At 38.0% G+C, this 19,260-nt stretch overlaps 1 protein-coding gene across 1 annotated transcript in view; it reads left to right on the plus strand.

The window, feature by feature from the left end:
- The window catches only part of gstcd (glutathione S-transferase, C-terminal domain containing), a 72,037-nt gene that overhangs the window by 28,222 nt on the left and 24,555 nt on the right, over window positions 1-19,260 (plus strand). The window contains exons 6-7 of the mRNA XM_042485676.2: window positions 17,953-18,068; window positions 18,420-18,464. Of these exons, the coding sequence (XP_042341610.2) occupies window positions 17,953-18,068; window positions 18,420-18,464 (161 nt within the window). The remainder of the gene's footprint in view (window positions 1-17,952; window positions 18,069-18,419; window positions 18,465-19,260) is intronic.

Raw genomic sequence — 19,260 nt, forward strand, 5'->3', positions numbered from 1 at the left:
TTTCACATCATATTGTTTTGAGTGAGTTTTGGTTTACATTGCAGACGAGGCAGTGACACAGATTTGGAGAGCGGTTTGGGGGACCTGCAAGAATTAAAGAGTAACAATAGCTTGCATAAAGTGTTTTTTTCCTTCTCTTCTTTGTATTATGCAGGTGGCTCAGTTAGACACAATACTGATTCATCTAAATCCAGCTCTAATTATCCAAAGGGCACATACAGTGTTTGTGGCCAATGTGGAATCCCTTGATTCTTGTCCCACTTTCCTAAATAAGATTATCTGTGCAGTGCCAAGATATTTACAGATATAATAAGAAAATAGATATACTGAGACGTAAAGGTTTAGTGTGCAAGATTTAGGGGAATTTAGTGGCATCTAGCGGGGAGAATTACAGTCCAGCAACCAGCTGAAACTTCTCTTGGTAAGTATTCCTTCAGTGTTCATTGTTCAGGAGATTTTTACCAGAAACCCAGTAATCCACAAAGGGTTCTTCCTCTGGAAAACAAACAGACCAGGTGATTAAAACCAGTAAAAACACTGAATAAAGCAGTTTCATGTTACAAATCAATGTTTCTCCTATGCTGTTTGGCAAATTTAGAGACTGCCTGTTAGAGCCTGCTTAACTGTGCTCACCTTATTTCTCTGATGACTTAAGGTTGAGGTGTTCAAAAGGTTTTTATTGAAAGCCTTATTTTCGACAGAGGCCTCTTCCTCTCCAAATGGACCATTTGATCTAAACTGGTAAAAAAAAACTTAGTAAAGCAGTTTCACATAAAAAAATAATAATAAAAAGAGTGTTTTTCTGGTGCTCTCATCTCGGAGGGGCTGCAAACTACAGTGGTCGATGCAAAAATACAAATGGCCCTATCAAGAGCCAGTGTTCGGTTTGTCCGTTCTGGCTTGCTGTAGAAACATGGCAGTGTAACACGGTGATCTCCATAAACAACGACTCATTCTATATGCGGCTCATTCTTAGGTAATGAAAACACAGTGATTCTTATTTTCAGGTGTTTATACACTAAAGAAATTATACTTATGTTACACGCCAATTCTGCCAATATATCCCCTTAAATCCTACGCACTGAACCTTTCAGTGTATGCTTTCTGTCTTTGATGTAAAATGTCTTTTGCAGAGAGGAGGATCCTTTTATTTCTGAGGGGCCCTGGCTTTGGCAACCTGAACCATTCTTTAGGACAACCAGAAGGAGCAGAGAGGGCTCACCAGCTGGCTGGATTCCAGCCAGCGTTTATTTATCCTTGAGTTAGCACTGCAAGACTAGGGCTAAAAGCCATACTGGCTAGAATATTTTACAAAGGTGGCAGGCCAAAAGATGTTGACGAGGCCCTCCAAAGATGCCAGCGTTGTGCCACTTATTCCCTGACTTTGACAGCTCTGGCAGAGTACAGAGAGCAAGGGAGAAGAGAGCGCACTGAATGAAAACAGACTGCTTAGTTGGGAAGAGCAATAGTGGGGGGAGGTTTTCAGGAGACATAACAGTAAAATAGTATTTTGTATGCTTTATTTTCTGGGAATATATATTACATTTATAGTGTTATTTAAAGTATTTTTATTCTAGCATAGTGCTTAAGAAAGAGGATAGTACATAACAGATCATTTTGTATTGATGTATTTTTACCTAATTTTTTAATAATTTACTATTTTAACATAGACGCGACTTGATTTGTTCATTTGATACCCATTCACAAATGTTCATACCTGGACGTTGGTGTGCCATAGTTAATGTTAGTGCCAAAGATATTTTTCCAAACCCATCAGGAAAACCACAGCCCAGAAATGTTCAAGGATGAAAGAAAAAAATTATTATTTTCACTAACAATCTATAAATGAACAAATATTGGTGACAATTTCCTGTTACTCACTGTGCAAATATTTTGTGAAGGCACCAATATTCAACCCAACAATATCATTGCAATATTGATATTGAGGTATTTGGTTAAAAAAAATTGTGATATTTGATTTTTCTCCATATTGCCCACCCAAAATCAAATTTATAAGAAATGTATACCTTTTTTTAACTCAACTAATGAATTACATAAACACTAAAATAGTACATTTTATGTCAATGTCTATACACGTAACAATGTTTTTGTCTATTTACATGATTAATTGAATAAACATTTAAACTCTATTACATTTGTTTTATTGCTGATGGACACATAGACTGTTACTCTCAGATTATGGTGATGTTGATGACGTTGTCGAGAGTATGGTGTGTCTCAGCTCTACGTGTCTCACATTACATTATACAAGAAGTAATTCCGACCAAGCATTCTGATTGGTCCACAAGACTCTTAGACCGTGCTCAAAATGACGTTTGAGCACACCCTCTCGTGTAATATTGCTTAATTCTCCCTCTAAAGGACAAACTATACTTTCTATGTCCGTGTGTTGACAAGAGGGTCTGGGTGTGAAGACTGTCCTTTTATAGGCCAGTATTTAGGACCGTGCAGACTGTATGCCTAGACTGTAAGCACCGACAACCAACATTTCCAAATAAGAAGACACCCAGTATAGTATAAACAGACCCATATGCGTGTCAGTTTTAGAGTGCATCTGTCACTTTAAGGTGTAATGAAGGCAGATTTGAAGGGGCTACAGCATATAGTGAGTTTTTTAGTATAGAAAATTGAAAATGGGGGGATACTTTGAGCAGCCCCAATAATGCAGTACAGTATCTAAGTGTTGACATTTGACAAATTGACAAATATTTGGTTATTATTCAGTCCAATGTCCTTAGCTCAGGATAAAAATTAGATATTTTTATCTTTTTCCTTGTTGTGAGGTAGATAAAATGTAACTTTCTTCAGATTCTAGTGGTGCATTTTAGGATTCAGGGTAAAGATAAGAAAATACTGCAAGCAGTATGGTCAAATCTAAGGTCTTTTCTTATTGCTGTTTGTTGCTAAGTAGAAGAACTCTACCTTTGTTATATCACTTGTTGCTATATTAAAGTGTAAAATCCACCCCAGGTCCAAAAGCTGAGCAAAATCTAATGTTTTCCTTGTGGACATGGTTTACTGATGTGTCAGCTTGTGCGTAGCCTGGGGTCATTTGTTCCTTACCTGAGCTGAGCTGTGAATGTGCAGTCCAGTCATTTGAATCCTCTCCGAACAACCACAACATTTTTTCTCTGCCCGTGGCAAATACAACTTCACTGACAGGACCGATCGATTCCAAACTCCCCAAGTTTTAAAGCAGAGGAGTGTAGACGTTGTTTTGCAACGTCCACTACAAACAGTGCAGTGAACAGCACTCCGGAGACAAACTGCAAGTCAACATTTAGCCTACACAGTAAATGGAAGGCGAAAGGAGAGAGATGGCTCTGTCTACAAGGCATGGCCCCATAAATAAATCTTATAGTGTGATTCTTTTTGCTAAAAAATGCCATATTTTTGATAAATGTTGAAATAAAATGGAAAAAGTCATAGATATGTCATGGAGCTCTGTTTGGCCACCCTCTTAAAGGATTTTCAGTACATGGTTTTCAGCTGAAAGCATTTACATTACAATATTATTCAAAACACACATTCTTGGATAAGGACGAACGTTTCCATGACAAATGTGAAGTTTTAGAGGCTCTCTGTTGTGCTTGTTGTTGGTTGTTTTCAAAAACATCAGGCTGAGGTGCTCCATTTAGACACTTCGACATGTTTCAACACATAACATATTGGCTGAGCATACTAAGTGAACATGAGTCCTGCATCAGGTGGCATCATTAATTCCAGGAATCTTCTGAATTAGGTTTTAGGTTTACAAGCGTGTTGGGCTTCAGCTAATGATTGTTTTCATTATTGATTTATTTATCAGTTTTTAACAGTGCAATATGTAGGATTTAGGGGGATCAATTGGCAGAAATAGAATATAATTTTCATTACTATGTTTTTGTTAGTGTAATCACCTGAATATGAGAAAAGCTGTTTATATCTACATTCAGAATGTTGTTCTACAGTAGCCCAGAATGGACAAACCAAACACTGGCTCTAGATATGGACATCTGCATTTTGGCATTAGCCACTGTAGTTCACCTGCACGCAATCAACCTCTCCATAGTTTAAACAACAAAAGCACTTTGGTTAAGGTTCAGAAAAGATAATGTTTTTTGGTCAGTTCGTTGAAAAAGGCAAAAATACAAAATAATACTGAGTATGATTAGATAGTGTGTTTCAAAATTTTATCTTTTGGTGAAAAAAAAAAAATGTAATAATATGTTGTAAGCGCACATTTTGCTGATAGGTTCAGTATCGATATTTTTATGATTTGCCAGGAGAGTTAATTTGGAACATATCCTCAATGTGTTGATAGAAAAAGTAATTCACTCAGCATTACTTTTCCCTCTAATGCATTAGCTGTTTCAAACTAGTTGTATATAAATGTAAATGTCTAGGAGACAGTGCTGCATTGTAATAGTTTATATACAAGTGTTAACCATGTTTTGATGTAATGCTCTGTACACAGAAAAGGCAGTAATTGGATGTGTTTTGAGGAGCAGAACTGATGTCTCAGTTTGGTTGTTTGCCCATTTCCAAACAAAACAGTGCAAACATATTAGGTATGTGATCTGACCTGTAAGCAGGACCACGGGTGAGCCATAATTATGCAGACCTCTTGCCTACAGCTACGTCTGGTCATGTTTTGACAGACACTCCCAAGCTGTTGAAGGATGCACAGTGAGAAGTTTGTTCCTCTTGTGTTTGTCTTCATTGCCTTTCGTTTCTCTTGTCATCACAGTCTTACGCAAACACATTGAAAAATTTCAGCAACTGCTGCTGTGAAAACATACTCTTTTTTTCCTGACAACTTGTCAACAATCGGAGCTTTCAGTATTGTGAATGCTTTTTTTTCCTATTTCAGGCCGACTCAACAGGATTATGTTTAGTTACTGCTTGGTGTTTGGCGGTGGAGCCTCAAACCTATCTGAATACCTCCCAGCACAATTACAGATATGTTGTGTGGTGCTTTAGCCTTCAGGATTGTTCTTCAGAATATATGCACTGCCAGAAAAGGGACTGTGGATTTCGATTTCTCTCCTTTTATTAATTACCGTCAACACTATTCAGAGATGTGCCAAAGTTAATTTCCTCATGCTTTGGTCTGTAGTTTTCCATAATGAAGAACATGTTGTCAAATGCAAGCTTTTCTGCACCAGTGCATATGCTTTTAAGAGCCAACAAGCAATTTCAAATTATGGCGAAGACATTGCAAGGTGTCTGCAGTAGTCAATGCCAAGGTAGAGCTAAAGCCCTTCCAGCTGGATATTGTGGCCATTCATAAAAACATGCGGGAATCTTGTCACATAAAAACATGCTGAAGGTCCCTTTAACTCTATGGAACCGTGATAAATCATTTTGGATCCCTTTAGACAAATTAATGCTAAAATCATGCAACACAAATCCGGCACTGAAGAGATAACGTTTGATTGAAAACTGTTTTTATTTCTTTGCTTACGAACGCACACCAACAAACTACAGTGAATTATGGAAAACCGTTAACAGTGGGGCCCTATCTAACACCCAGCACAAAGCATTACACAGTGCAACGTCATCACTACTTTCCTAACGACGCAGTTGACATTTTCATGGCAAATCCACACATTGCATCCCACATTTTGTAAGTAGCTTGCACCCATCTGTGCGCCCCTGGGCGTGTGGGTCTTAAAATGAGGTGTGGCTGGTTGATTGCTATTTTGAAGCAGCAGAAAGTGATTGCACCATGGACCAACAAAAAGCTGATCTGAAGTCAGTAGCGCAGTATTTTTTCCTACTATTTAATGATGCATTGCTCAGATATTAAGATGTGTCTGCATTGGCTGGTTCACCATAGGCGATCACTCTGCTTGTTACACACACACACACACACACACACACACACACAGTGATGCGTCAGTGGGTTGCGAGTGGTGGAAATAATCCATCATTAAAGGTCCCATATTATATTATACTCATTTACAGGTTCATTCTTGTATATTGGGTTTCAACTAGATGATGTTTACCTGCTTTAATGTTCAACAAGCACATTATTTTTCTCATACTGCCTGCCTAAATATGTACCGGTATTCACCCTCTTTCTTAAATGCCCCATTTTTCACGTACGCTGCAAAACATTCCCAAAGGAAATGCAGAGGGACCCATTTAAAATGTTTAAGTTTGAAAGGATTTATGTAATAGTCTTTATTTGTGACATCACAAATTCACAAAAATCCTGACAGCTTGTTTAGGGGCAAAGTTTCTGAAAACAGACTGTGTGCATTTCTCTGTTGATCGAACGTTTTGATACTTTCACAATATGTATATAGCACCCATACCTTCTTTATATCAATAAAACATGTAAATTTGAGTTTTTACAACATGGGGCCTTTAATGAGGAAATATGAATTACATTCTCTAAAATATGAACATAGCAGAGACTACAGCAGAGCTGCTGTCTGACTCCCCATTAAGAGAGACACTGCATTTATGTACGAGGAACTTTATTGATTATTTCAGGGGCTAAAAGTTCTGTTTTTTTTCCTTGGTTATGTTTTAACTACTGTTTTTACATTTTTAGTTTTGTTGCTTTAACAGTCTTTGCTGCAGTGACATTACTGCACTTACTCTCAACAGAAAACTATCTGTTTCTCCAATTTGCTAACGCTGCCACATAAATAGCAGTGCACCAGGTGCATGCACACCTGGCTTTTAAAAGGAATGGAAGATGACACTATTATTAGTTGAATTTATATTACACCTAAAACAAACCTATAATAAATGAAAGGACTAAATACAACCCCCTTGCCCATCTGCACTCAGAATATGCACTGTTTAACTAATGTGCAGTTTGACACGACCTGAATGTACTTGCACCATGCACTTTTGACCATGTGCCATCATTTAAATAGGCCCCTTAGCCTCAGCTCATTGTCATAATTTTCAAATATGTTCTCCTTAATAGGGTCAGTCTTGCATGCACTGTCTGTAGCAAGTGTGTAATTAGCTGTGTGTAATTGGAGTTTTAATTGGCTATGCAACAAATGTTTCAAAAGGGCAAAACATCTCTAATATTGTAATTTGTTGTAATGGTGCAGACATATAAACAGTGACCTCATTAGGTTTAAAGAGTTTGCCAATTATAACCTTCTTATCGCATTAATTATGTAGATACAGAATATATTTGTGATTCTGGATAGACATTTTTCATTTTTGATATAAGGAAACTTGGGGAAAAAAATTTAAAGGGAAAGTTTTTCGCTGTCTTGTAAGCCAGTGCCATAATACAGTATGTGCCATGTTGTCAAGCCTCTAGCTGTCCTTGCTAATCTTGGTCATCCATTACTTTTGTTACTGTGCTCCAGGCAGTTTGTGTATTAGGTGGTTAGGAGCACTCTGTCACTCTTTATTTTGGTTGGTCAGTTAACTCCTTCAGAACCCATGTGTGCAGTTTAGAGCACTTAAGGGAACAGCAGTTTGCACTCCTCCAGTCACATAAAGGAAGTATAGTATGCTGTCCTACACCAAGCGGTTAGACATAAGTTATGGTGCGTTAGTCAGCCTTTCATCAGTGCATGGCACATTCACATACCTGAGTCAATGTGTGAGTGAAACATTTCATTCAGATTTTCTAAAAAGCCCTTGCTGTTGCAGGAGTTAACTGGTTAACTTTTTCAGTTTGCTTTACTTTTAACCTCCTCAGTCGTGCTGAGAGCTCCCACACCACCCTTGCACTTGTTTTGATGACACACTGCATTGTTCTGAACAGCTGCCAAGAAGAGAAAACATTGTTATTGTTCCTCGGAAGGACTAAGACAGCCCAACTGATCCTGACACACTGGTACATTCATGACTACTTGAGCAGGATCCAGGCATTCAAACATGATGTGATCTGGAGAGAACTGCAGAAGTCAGGCTGAGAAGATAATGATCCACCACACCTTCCTGTTTCTATTTCACCTCACTGAGCACTCAAACATATAGCGTGCCCTTGCGTGTATGAGCAGACATATCCGGAGTGTTTGGATACAAAGTGCACGAACTGACACTTACTCATGCTGCATGCTGCACCGTTCACTCTGACGAATTCACCGACATGTATGAAACTAAATGAAAAAGTTTACTCTACAAATAAATCTTACTTACTCTGGATGCAAATCATGCACACATCTCCTTTCTAAGTAGTGACCCTTTTCAAAGATTCTTTTTGATTTATTGACCTGTGCTTTTGGTTTTGTTTGGATTAAATTGGCTGTAAGATATAAAAACAAAAAAAGAAAAAAAGAGCTCATTAAAAAATCATTAGAGTTGCCTTCTCCTGTAAGGGCATAAACAGCTCCACATCAAAGGATAAGTCAGTCTTATTTATGTTACAAACTACATATATGTGTACTGTAAACTATAATGTACTAGATTGCATACTTTAAAATAAATTGTATTATTATCCTACATGAACAGCACAACAGTTTTCTATTAATATATCTTATGAAAAAAAAAACAGTATTTCTTATCAGCCTGAAAAGAGATGATGATTTTTAAATAACCATTTTGCAACACTGTTATGGATAAAGACTGTTTTAGAAAATGAGTACATTGAATTACACTAAAGAAGAGGTACATAACATATTTAGTGCAAAATAGATAAAAAATTGCATAATTCCATCCTACATTGTGCTTTTTAGTCATAAACTCTTACATTCTTAGATACATTCCATTTTTGACCCGTTTCTCTGCAACCTAGGTTGTTTAAAGACTCGTTTCAGGCTTGCCATCTTCTAACATGACACCCCGTGACACCAGGTTTCTTGGCGGTTGACAGATGACTCTGTCTGGGACATTTCTGTGGTAAGCACGTCTGGAGACGTTTTCCCCTCTTGAGGAATTAATTTCCTCCTTGACAGCAAAATGCGTAACATGAGCCAACACATAACTCTAAACTGTAGGTTGCTGGACACGTCTAGGGGCTGCATAACACTTGTGTACACTGTATACAGTGCCAGTTCTGAAAAGTTGGGAAGTTGTGTAAAATGCAGATGTAAACAGAATGCAATGATTTGCAAATCTTTTCAACATATATTCAACTGAAAATAGTCCAAAGACAAGATGTTTAAGGTTCAACTCATTATCTTGATTGTTTTGTTTTAAAATGTGCTGTCATGCAAAATGTGATGCCTGCAACAGTCCTAAAAAAGCTGGGACATTGGCATTTTTTCCAATGAGTTACATCAAATGTTCTTTCAAACAAACGTTAGTAAGCGTTAAGGAACTCAAGACACAAATTTTTGAATTTTTGAAAGTGATTTATTGGTTGACATACAGCTTAAGTTGCTCAACAGTCTTGGGCCTCCATTTCTGCATTTCATGCTTCATTATGTGCCACACAGTTGCAGTGGGAGATAGGTCTGGTCAGTCTTATGCCCACACTATTACTGTGAAGCAGCGCTATTGTTACATATGCAAAATGTGGCTTGGCGTTGTCCTGCTGCAATAAACGGGGACTTCCCTGAAAATATGTTGTCACGATGGCAGCATATGATGCTCCAAAACCTGTCTGTATCTTTCAGTTTTTACTAAGCTTTCACAGATGTGCAATTCAGTCATGCCATGGCCACAAACGCACCTCCATACCATCACAAATGCTTTTAACTTTGCACTGAAGCAATCTGAATGGTCCCTGTCCTCTGTAGTCCAGAGGACACAATGTTTGTCATTTCCAAACACAAACTGAGATGTAAATTCATCAGACCACAGCACACTTTCTCACTTTGTGTCAGTCCATGTCAGATGAGCCTGGGCCCAGAGAAGTTGGCAGTGTTTCTGGATGTTGTTGATAAATGGCTTTTACTTGGCATGGCATGGTAGTCTTAACTTGCTTTATAGATGTAGCGACAAGCTGTGTTTACTGACAGTGGTTTTCCAAAATGTTCCTGAGCCCAAGTAATATCCTTTATACATTCAGTTCAAATTTTAGTTCAGTGCTAAATGAGGGGTTGAATGTCACGGGCATTAAATATTAGTTCTTAACCTTGAACATACGTGCAAAGATTTCTCCAGCTTCTCTGAATCTGTTGATGGTGTTTTGGATTTTACATAGTGAATAAAAAAAACCTAAATTATTTGCAACATTGCAATGAGAAAGGTTATTTTCAAACAGTTTGACTGTTTTCCCACACAGTTTTTCACAAAGTGGCCATCCTTGATTGTGAACAACTCAGCCTTTCGAGGATGCCTTTTTCATACCTTTTAATTATACTATTGTTTGTTACCAATGAACCAGTTTACATGTGAAATGTTTTAAACTGGTGTTTGTTTTTTGAGCATTTTTGCAACTTTACCAGTCTTTTTTTGCTCCCATCTCAAGTTTTTTGTAATGTGTTGTAGGCATCAAATTCAGAATAACTGTATGTTTTACAAAAAATGACATGAGTTATCAGTTTGAACATAAAATATCTTCTCTTTATATCATATTCAGTTGAATATAGGTGAAAAGGAATGGGAAAATCATAGCTTTCTTTTTTCATTTTTTTTTTTCGGTGTTGGGGTTTTAGATGGAGATATTAAAACTATTTAGTTAACACACTTTAAAATTAACATTATCACTCTGTAACACAAGATCTGGTACCCTCTCTGATTAAATAAAGCATACATTGTTATGAACACATGAGTTGTTCTTGAATATAAATCAACTTTCGGAGAGAAGGTTTTCCTGTATTTTTAACAATCTGTCAATAACTAGCATTAAAAAAAACAAACAAAAAAATTGAAATGATTTGTCATAAATTAAAAAACATAATCCCAAGTTGAATCCCACTCTTTCAAATGTAACTTCCAGAAAAAAAAATCCTTTATTTGTACTAATCTGCCAATAACAAGCATTAGCAAAAACAAGCATGAAATCCAAATATTTCAACTCAGAATATTAAAGTCATAAATTTAAAAACATTATCTAAAGCTGAATCTGAGTGCAGCCCTCCTCATGTTTGCTCTTCAAACCAGCATATCCGCTCAGAGGTGTTAGCTGTCAGATCCTGCAAAGCCCAAACAGAGGCATCCTGTGCCACCGCAATGTGTTTACATTCTAATCTGTGTGATGGACCTTCTTGATAAGGCTCTGGGCAGTTCTGCAGCATCAGGGGAAAAGGGAGATCTCAGGGCTCACTGCCAGCAGCGGCAGAGGTAGGCACCTTTTAGCAGTAGAGGACACACAGGCTAATGGATCCTCAGTCTCCCCTGATGACACAGCCACAGCACTGTTTTCTCCTCACTGAGCACTGGGAGATGTCAAGGCAGAGTCAACCTGCTGGAAAAACAGAAAACTCGTCTCTCTGATACCAACGCTCTTGCTGGTTCTGTCATCTCTGGCTTTGTGCCAGTAGTTATCCGGGGTGGGATGGCGTCCGTGCCCTCATTCATAAACACCGCCAACATCAAAATATTCTGCTTTCAGTTCACATTGGCCTGTGGAAGGAGGTTAAACACAAAAGCCTTTCAGGAGAAAACACCCGAGCCCCATCAGATTCCAACCAATATAGCATGTCAGTAGAGGAGGTCAAGAAAACATAAGCTTGAACAAGGAAATAATTACATTTTAAACTGCACAGGGAGGCTTGAATAGTGGCTGGCCAATATGAAAATAAATGTCTTTCTGCTGCAGGCAAAACTGAATATCCACATAATATTGTAATTATATTGCAGGAAAATTGATATGCACACAAAAATAATAGTCTGTGCTTAAGTGTGTGTCCTTGTGTACACTGAAAAAAAAGTTTAACTTAAGGCTTTTCACCCTTCAAAACTGGGAACAGTTGGGTGAGATAATCCCAGTTGTTCCCAGTGCAGTTTCCTTTGTCTCTTGTTTTCCTTTGTTCCCTGGCTTTTGTTCAGAATTGACTATCTGCAAACAAAACAAGAAAACTGTTCTGGGGAAATGTTGAAATTTGCATCGAAACTTGGATTGGAAACAAGTAAATTAATCTTTACACATTGGTGGATTTATTGGTTTTGCTTTGCTTATGAAATAAGAATTGACTATTCAGCAAGTTGGCCAAACATTGTATTTTCTTTGCCAGTGTGTTCGACTGTAATTGTTTGTCTAATACAAACAGAGGATTATAATCCATGATGCCAAGTTCCAGTTTTGAAAGAGTCTTTTGATCCAGCTTTTTATAATCTTTCATTTTCTGTAACTGATCTGAGGCGTAGACCTTGATGTTGAATGGTCACCCCTTCCGTGATAATTTATGCATGTTTATTAGCAATTTTATATATACATATTTTTGGCTTGATGCTAAAAAAAATTATAATGCCTAGTTAAATGCTAAACATTGGAGCTCATGCTCATTCTTGTACATACAGTGTGATGGGGTTAATGACAGTGGAGGAGATTTGAGCTAATGTCAACCTGTCAACACCTCTTCTTGCTTGCAATACATTTGGGCTTGGCTGGATGACAGTTGCAGGCAGTTTCTGTCACACTTGTGATTGCAGAGTCTGTTTTAAGTGGCTGGAAGACAGTAGATCTAGTTTGGATGCATGAGAAAATCACCGTGCAGATAGGCCTTTCTCCCTCTGAGCTCTCTGTGAATTACATGGTCTCTGATTGTTTTTGTCTTGCGAGTTTGGGCTGAGATCAAATTTTTAAGGTTTCCTTGTCAAAACTGTTCCATTACATTTTCGTCTCCTCAGCTTCATTCAGATGCCGGGGTTGTATTTATCGAGGCTAATATTAGATGTCACTTCACAGTTTGTTCTTAAGCTGGGAACTTTGGCATCATGAAATGATTTTCCTTATTTGAAAAGGAGACCATCAATCAGAAGGCCGGGCCTCATGTCCTGCATTGATAAATACTCACTAATACTGGAACATTGATAACAGTGACATGACAGCTGCATTGAATGTATTTCATACTTGAAGGGTGACAAAGCTATTTGCAGAAGGTCAATAAGGAAATTCACATACACACACACTCCCCTTACAAGCCACTGCGGGATGTTCCTTTAGTGCCAACAGCAGCATGTTTTGGGCTTTTAAGTCAAAAATGTAATTTATTACTTGTTACTCTTCTCCAAAGTAATATTACTTTACTTATTACTCCCTGCCAAGAGTAATGTGTTACACTACTTGATATATTGCTTTTTCAGTACACCCCACAAAAATGCATCCTCTTTTCCTCAAAATTTAGACTTCACGTGTACCTTTGTCAATGTCAATATCAGTATTTTTCATCGAGAGGCAACATTTCATCCACCATTTATTCATCCACAAACGTTATTAGTTGCTTGAACCCTTCAACTGTCCAGGATTACAATCTGGTGTTTGTTGTTTAATGAGTGTAGGGGGTAGCAGAGGGCTTTCAGGAGGTTTGAAGATGTGTTTTTTTCGCAGTGGAAAGAGTCTTGGTACCACTACCTGGAACAATGATTTTCTTTTCATCTTTCCTCCCAAAAATCTAATGCCGCTCATCTTCCAAGCTAGCTTGCTGCTTAAAAGCAGAGTGGCAATTATAAAAATGATTCCAAGGATTTGATTGATTGTTAGATTTCAAATCAGTAGGCAGTTGACAATAAAAATTAAGGTTGTAAAAAGTTAGTTGTTTTTTAGTTACGAGAAAAAGTAATATTGTAATGTGGTACTAGAAACACGTTACTGTAGTACTGCCCCACACTGATCAGCAGAATGACATTTTTGGCTTTTGTTAAATTTCTTGTCAACCACGAGATGTATTTGACACAGCATTCTTTGTTTCCAGTGAATGAGCCCTAAGACTTTGGTTATTCCATGACTTTGCCTTCAGTGTCACAGTGAGGTTTACATTTGTGTCTTTGCAACAGTGGTGACAGCATTAATACCGCTTGGAAAGTGGGAGAAGTTGAAAAGTTGTCTGTTTCTAATTTAATATTCTAGCAAGATGGACTAACATGGTAAACATGGTAAATTTGACATTTAGCATTTTTTGTAACGCCTTAATTGTGCGTTTTAGTGGACTAACTTCAATCATATATTAGGCACGCACTACCTCCAAGCTTAACCAATTAGCTTTTTATTGTTGTAACCGTAACTGTATACAGTAGTTGTACAGAACTGTAACCATGCCATAACCACATCTGTGGAAAGTAAAGAATAACAAATGCTGGCACTAAACTTTCAGAAACCTCATCCCTGAACATTTTTCCAGGGTTTTACAGAACATTTAACATCAGCGGTCTGTCAAGCAAGAGGATTGCAATTCAATACAGAGATCCTCCAGAGAGACGAATGATGATTAAGTCTTATGGAGTCTCGGGGGGGAGGTGCTAGTCTGAGAGTCATGTCTACATGACCCCCTTAGCCAAGAAACCATGTAGGAGCATTACCATGTTGGCTCATTACCGGGGTCCACTGCCTGTTAGGCAAGGGGCAGGATCAAGGGATACATCTAGTCTGGATCTAAATACATCGCATACAGGTTCACAGTTCACAGGTACAAGCATCCATATGACCCCTCTTCCTATGCTTGAAAAAAATGTGACTTAGCCCAGATTTTGAGAATTTAATATCTGTCTCCGTCTTACGATGTAATACTGTAAAATACTGATACCTTTCACTGGTATGAGTCCTGATGCTGAGTATTATTATCAGCGATTGCACTAGTGACAGCCAGTGAAGATCAAAATGTTAGTTTAATGTTAAATATTTAAAAGCTGCTCAGTGTATCCACACTTTGAGCTGTGATAAGGCAGAGAGGGTGCTGCATTCAACCTGAAATGAGGTTGCAGGTTGAAATAGAAATTCTCTCAGGGAATTGATGTCATCAGTTAAAAAGTTAAACCTATAACCATTTGTATCTTTAATTAAGATATTGATTCACTTGCTTTCCTATCTATTCCAAAGCATTTCTTGAAATAATAGGAAAACAAACAGAATAAATGACACTTATTGTATCTCCTCTCCATGGTATAAAATATCCAGTGAAGTATGTAATTATGTATGAATTATGTTTTATTAGTTAACCATTTGAAAATCACCATTTAAGAGATTATCAAGCAAGCTTTATGTTATTTGTGTCAGCAAGCTTATATGGAATTGCACATTACTCTCTAGGGATGCATAATATTGGATTTGTGCTGATATCCAAAATGCTGATATTTCCAACTCATTTTGGCTGTTTGCTGTTACCAATACTGGTGCATGTTCATATTTTTACATCTTATTGCAGAGAACATCTCCTGTAGTGGAATTAACATATTATGCCTACTGTTGTCGTCATGTTCAGTTCTTGGGAAGGCGATATCTCTGGAATGACTGGAGGGAATTTCAGTACTTCGGCCTCTCACTGTGACATCATAACTGTGCAAAAACAGTGTTCTGGTCACTATTTAGCACCATAATTCAGGAACAGAAAGGTGACAGTGATCATAGGTCTCGCCCTGTAACCAGAGCAGGTTGTATAGAACTTCTGTGCTGTCAGGTTGAAGACATGTGTGAAGCATCCGTTTCTTAGAATTTGTAGCTTCTTTACAACAACATCCATATTTGCGGCATTTTCTACTGTCATGGCTACAACTTTGTCCACTATCCAGGGCCTCCTGTCGTCCACCGCACAGTCATTGCCGATATTGCGCTTCAGGTGATCGTTTATGCACCATGTGACATAGCTCTCTATCAGTCCTCTGTACCCCTTTAAAAAAATAATCTCTAATTGTGACGGCATGTTTCTCACTGGAAAATATTCACTAGAATCACGTGTCAGTATATTAATTACTTACATAAAAAAAAAACGAAAAACACTTGAGTATCTCTACATATATATTGATTTTGGACAAAAATTGATATAAACTGCAATTTGACAGGTTGGCAGATGCATACAACCACGAGGCAGTGCGTTTTTCTTTTTACATCTTGTGGCTTTCTGACCTCTACTCTGTTTGACACATACTTTATGATGTTCATCTCAAATTGAGTGAATTTGATACAATTACTACAACCCAGAGCGTGAACTCTTAAGACCTCTTTCGGTATTATTCTTTTCCCTGAAACCACATGAAAAAATGTAGTAAGCTCTTTTGCTGCCACCCACTCGGTTCTACGTAGCCGATGGGTTTGACCTTAAGCTGTGCTGTGACCTTTCATCAGAACAAAGTCTTGTTGGAGTAGAAATGCTGAGAGTCAATCACACACACACAAACACACGCTATGAAATCAATTATTACATTTTTTAAAACAAGGAACACTGTATACACCTTTTGCCCCCCTCACTTTTGTTTTGTTCCGACTTCTGTAACCGACCCCAGTTCCTTGTTTCTCTGCACTCAGCACATATTAACAACTTTGAGGCTGTACCTGATGAACTTTTGCAGCCTTTTTTTAACACCTTAGACCCTTAATGTGGCCTCGCTTCAATGCTTGTCTCTGAAACATAAAACAGGATATGCACACTCACAGCTTCAACGACAAAGTTTAAAGTTACAGTTTGGGATATAACCCTGTAAGTTTTAGCTTTTCCTAGATTAGTGTGCGGGCAAAACCAATCATCCTATAATCAGTGTTTTTGTATTAATAACTAATCACATGACCATGTGGAATAGGTCGCTGGTAGTGAGGAGTCCACATATTATTGTCGCCCGACATGCACACAATATTGCTTCCTCTCGGATGTATGCTGAACTTTGGACTTGCAAGACTTCCAAATGAGTGCTAATATTGCTTCATATCTGTTAAATGTGCACGTTTCCAAGTTTGCCATTGCTTTATCAGATAACAATATGCCAGTGTTGTGTTAACAGCTTGCCCACTTGCCCACTCTGCTGCCCACTAAGTAGCCCAAAAATCAATCACTGCAGAATGTTCTATATCACATCAAAAGTCTTTGTCCTAAATGGATATTGTGTACTGCCACTTTTGTTTTTTCCATTTTTCCACACTTAGCCATGTCATCCATTCCCTTTTCTAATTCTGCCCACTCTGTAATGCAAATGGCAATTAAAATCTGAATATGCTCAGATGCATCAAAAGGCCTCCATAGTGAAGCCCCTTTGGAGTTGTTGATACATAAAAGTGCCTGCACCCGTGTGAATTACTCATCCAAACGAAGAGCATCTTGTCAATTACCTTCCTGCTGTTTTTCTGTATTTAAATTCATCCCTCACTTTCTTCATTGTGCTCTCCCTACAACTGGGATCAGCTCAGTAACAGCCAGCATGAAAGCCTGAATAATGACACGATGAAATTTCCTTTTCTTGTCGACAGAATGAAAAGTGTCTTTGGCTCTCGCCCCTCCCCTGTTGTCATATTCAAAGCACTGTGTGAGCTATGTGAGCAGGAGCTTGTAGGAATAATATTTTTTCTGATATTTCGGTCGTGAGGATATGAGGGTGTGACTGTGGGGTAAATGAAACACTCATCACTCTAGATTGATGGGCCAGAGATGGCACCGGCACAGCGCGTCAACGGCTCACTGCCGATGTGGCGTGCAAGCAGACGGGTGATGAAGATGCAGGAGCCTGAAGTGTTCTTTGAGTTAATGGGGTACATACTGCTCGCACAGCAGCAGAAAGTTCTGCCACAAACAAGAAGGACACTTTTTGGCTCTGAAGCTTGCTTTTGATTATGCTGAAAGATTGTTTGCTCTCCCTAGTTGGCAATTGGCTGGAAACATGCTGATGAGAGAGTAAAGGCCTTTTCATCTGTGTGCTATAACCATTACCTGAATGGCTGGTTGTAAATCAAAATTTGAACAGTTGTGGGGAGGGGAAAAGAAGCGATTAGAGCGATGAAAAATGTGTAAGTGTGATCTTTGACAAGACGTCTTTTGGTTGTTTATTGACTGGAACCAACCAAGCTAAAAAAAAAAGATTTTTCATAATCATAACAGTTCCATTCATGTTTGATTGCTCTCTCCTCCGGCAGAGATTTTGTTTCTCCTTTTTAATTGAGGTTTCATATTAATTGCCTGGAAAAACCTGTTGCCTTTCACTTGTGCTCTTTTGCAGGGAAAATGTCAAATATCCGTGCAGTCAGGAAGAGGCAACAGCTGAATAACTTGGTTGCCATGGTTACGGAGCTAGCCAGGCCGGGATACACTGTCGTGGATTTCTGCAGCGGAACAGTATGTGCGCTCATCCATCACTCCAGCTATGCATGTATATTTATCAGTGCACCTGATGACTACATTAGGCTGCTGCTCCATTAGCAGCCAGCTGAAATGATCTCATCTTCATATTGGCTCATGTTTTTCTTGCATCTTTAAATGACTTTTGTTGTTGGCCAGCGAACACAAGCAGACTGGTAATTACACTCATGAAAATGCAAGCCCGGAGCGAAAGCACTGCATGGCTAAAGGGTCAATACTTGGTTGGAAAGGGCAGCACTAATCATAACTCCATTGATGCCCCCTTTGATGCGTGCTGTTTTCCTATTGTGCCTTTGTCTTTTTATTTTTCTTTGTGCTGTCTCTCAGGGCCATGTAGGGATTGTTCTGGCTCACACGCTTCCAGAATGCCAGGTAATGTGTATGTGAGCAGGTGTGTGTGTGTTGTAAAATTTAAATGAGACAAAGTAAACATTTTGAACACTTGACTTTGGAGTCTGGTAACTTTTAACAAGCAGTTAACATTATATTTGACTTTTTTTAAAAAATGAACTCTTTTAAGTTTGGGCAATTTGGCTTGATTTTTTTTAAACATAGGAAGGAGGCAATATGCATCTGAGGCAGAAAAGAATGAAAATTAAGAAATTAGTAAAAAAGTACAATAAAATTACCTGAAATTTGGCATAAAAAGAAGGTAAAAAACCAAACAAACATGGAAATTAACTAAAAGTTGTTTTTAAAAATATGATAATTATATAGTTCTTCCCTAGACATTTTCCCTAGCTTTTAAAATAAGCAAATTTGCATTTTTTTTGCAATTTGTGGATAATTTCTTAAGTTGGTTATTGCCTTTTTTTCCAAATGTTTTTGAAAGACATCTTTCCAGTTTGTTTAGGGTTCAAAATTTAAATACTTCTGATACACATCTAAAAGCAGCACAAGAAAAGTGATCCAGGTTTCAAAGAGTGAAATATAATATTATGGAGTGGACCAACCAGTGGATCAACTGGTAATGATAAAGCTATTATTATAATCATTAAATGCATTCTTACAATACTGCTGTATTGTTTTTGAAAAGTTAATATGATTTGTAAAAAAAAACGACATATAATATGTCCTAACATCATTTTCCACTATTAAAAAATCTAAGACTAGGCTCCCTTTATTAAAGTCTGTGTTTACTCTTCATTTTGAGAGCCTTTATTGATTT

The sequence above is a fragment of the Plectropomus leopardus genome, chromosome 3 (assembly GCF_026936395.1).
Source record: "Plectropomus leopardus strain MGB_pleo_1.0 chromosome 3, ASM2693639v1, whole genome shotgun sequence".
Classification (NCBI taxonomy): Eukaryota; Metazoa; Chordata; class Actinopteri; order Perciformes; family Serranidae; genus Plectropomus; species Plectropomus leopardus.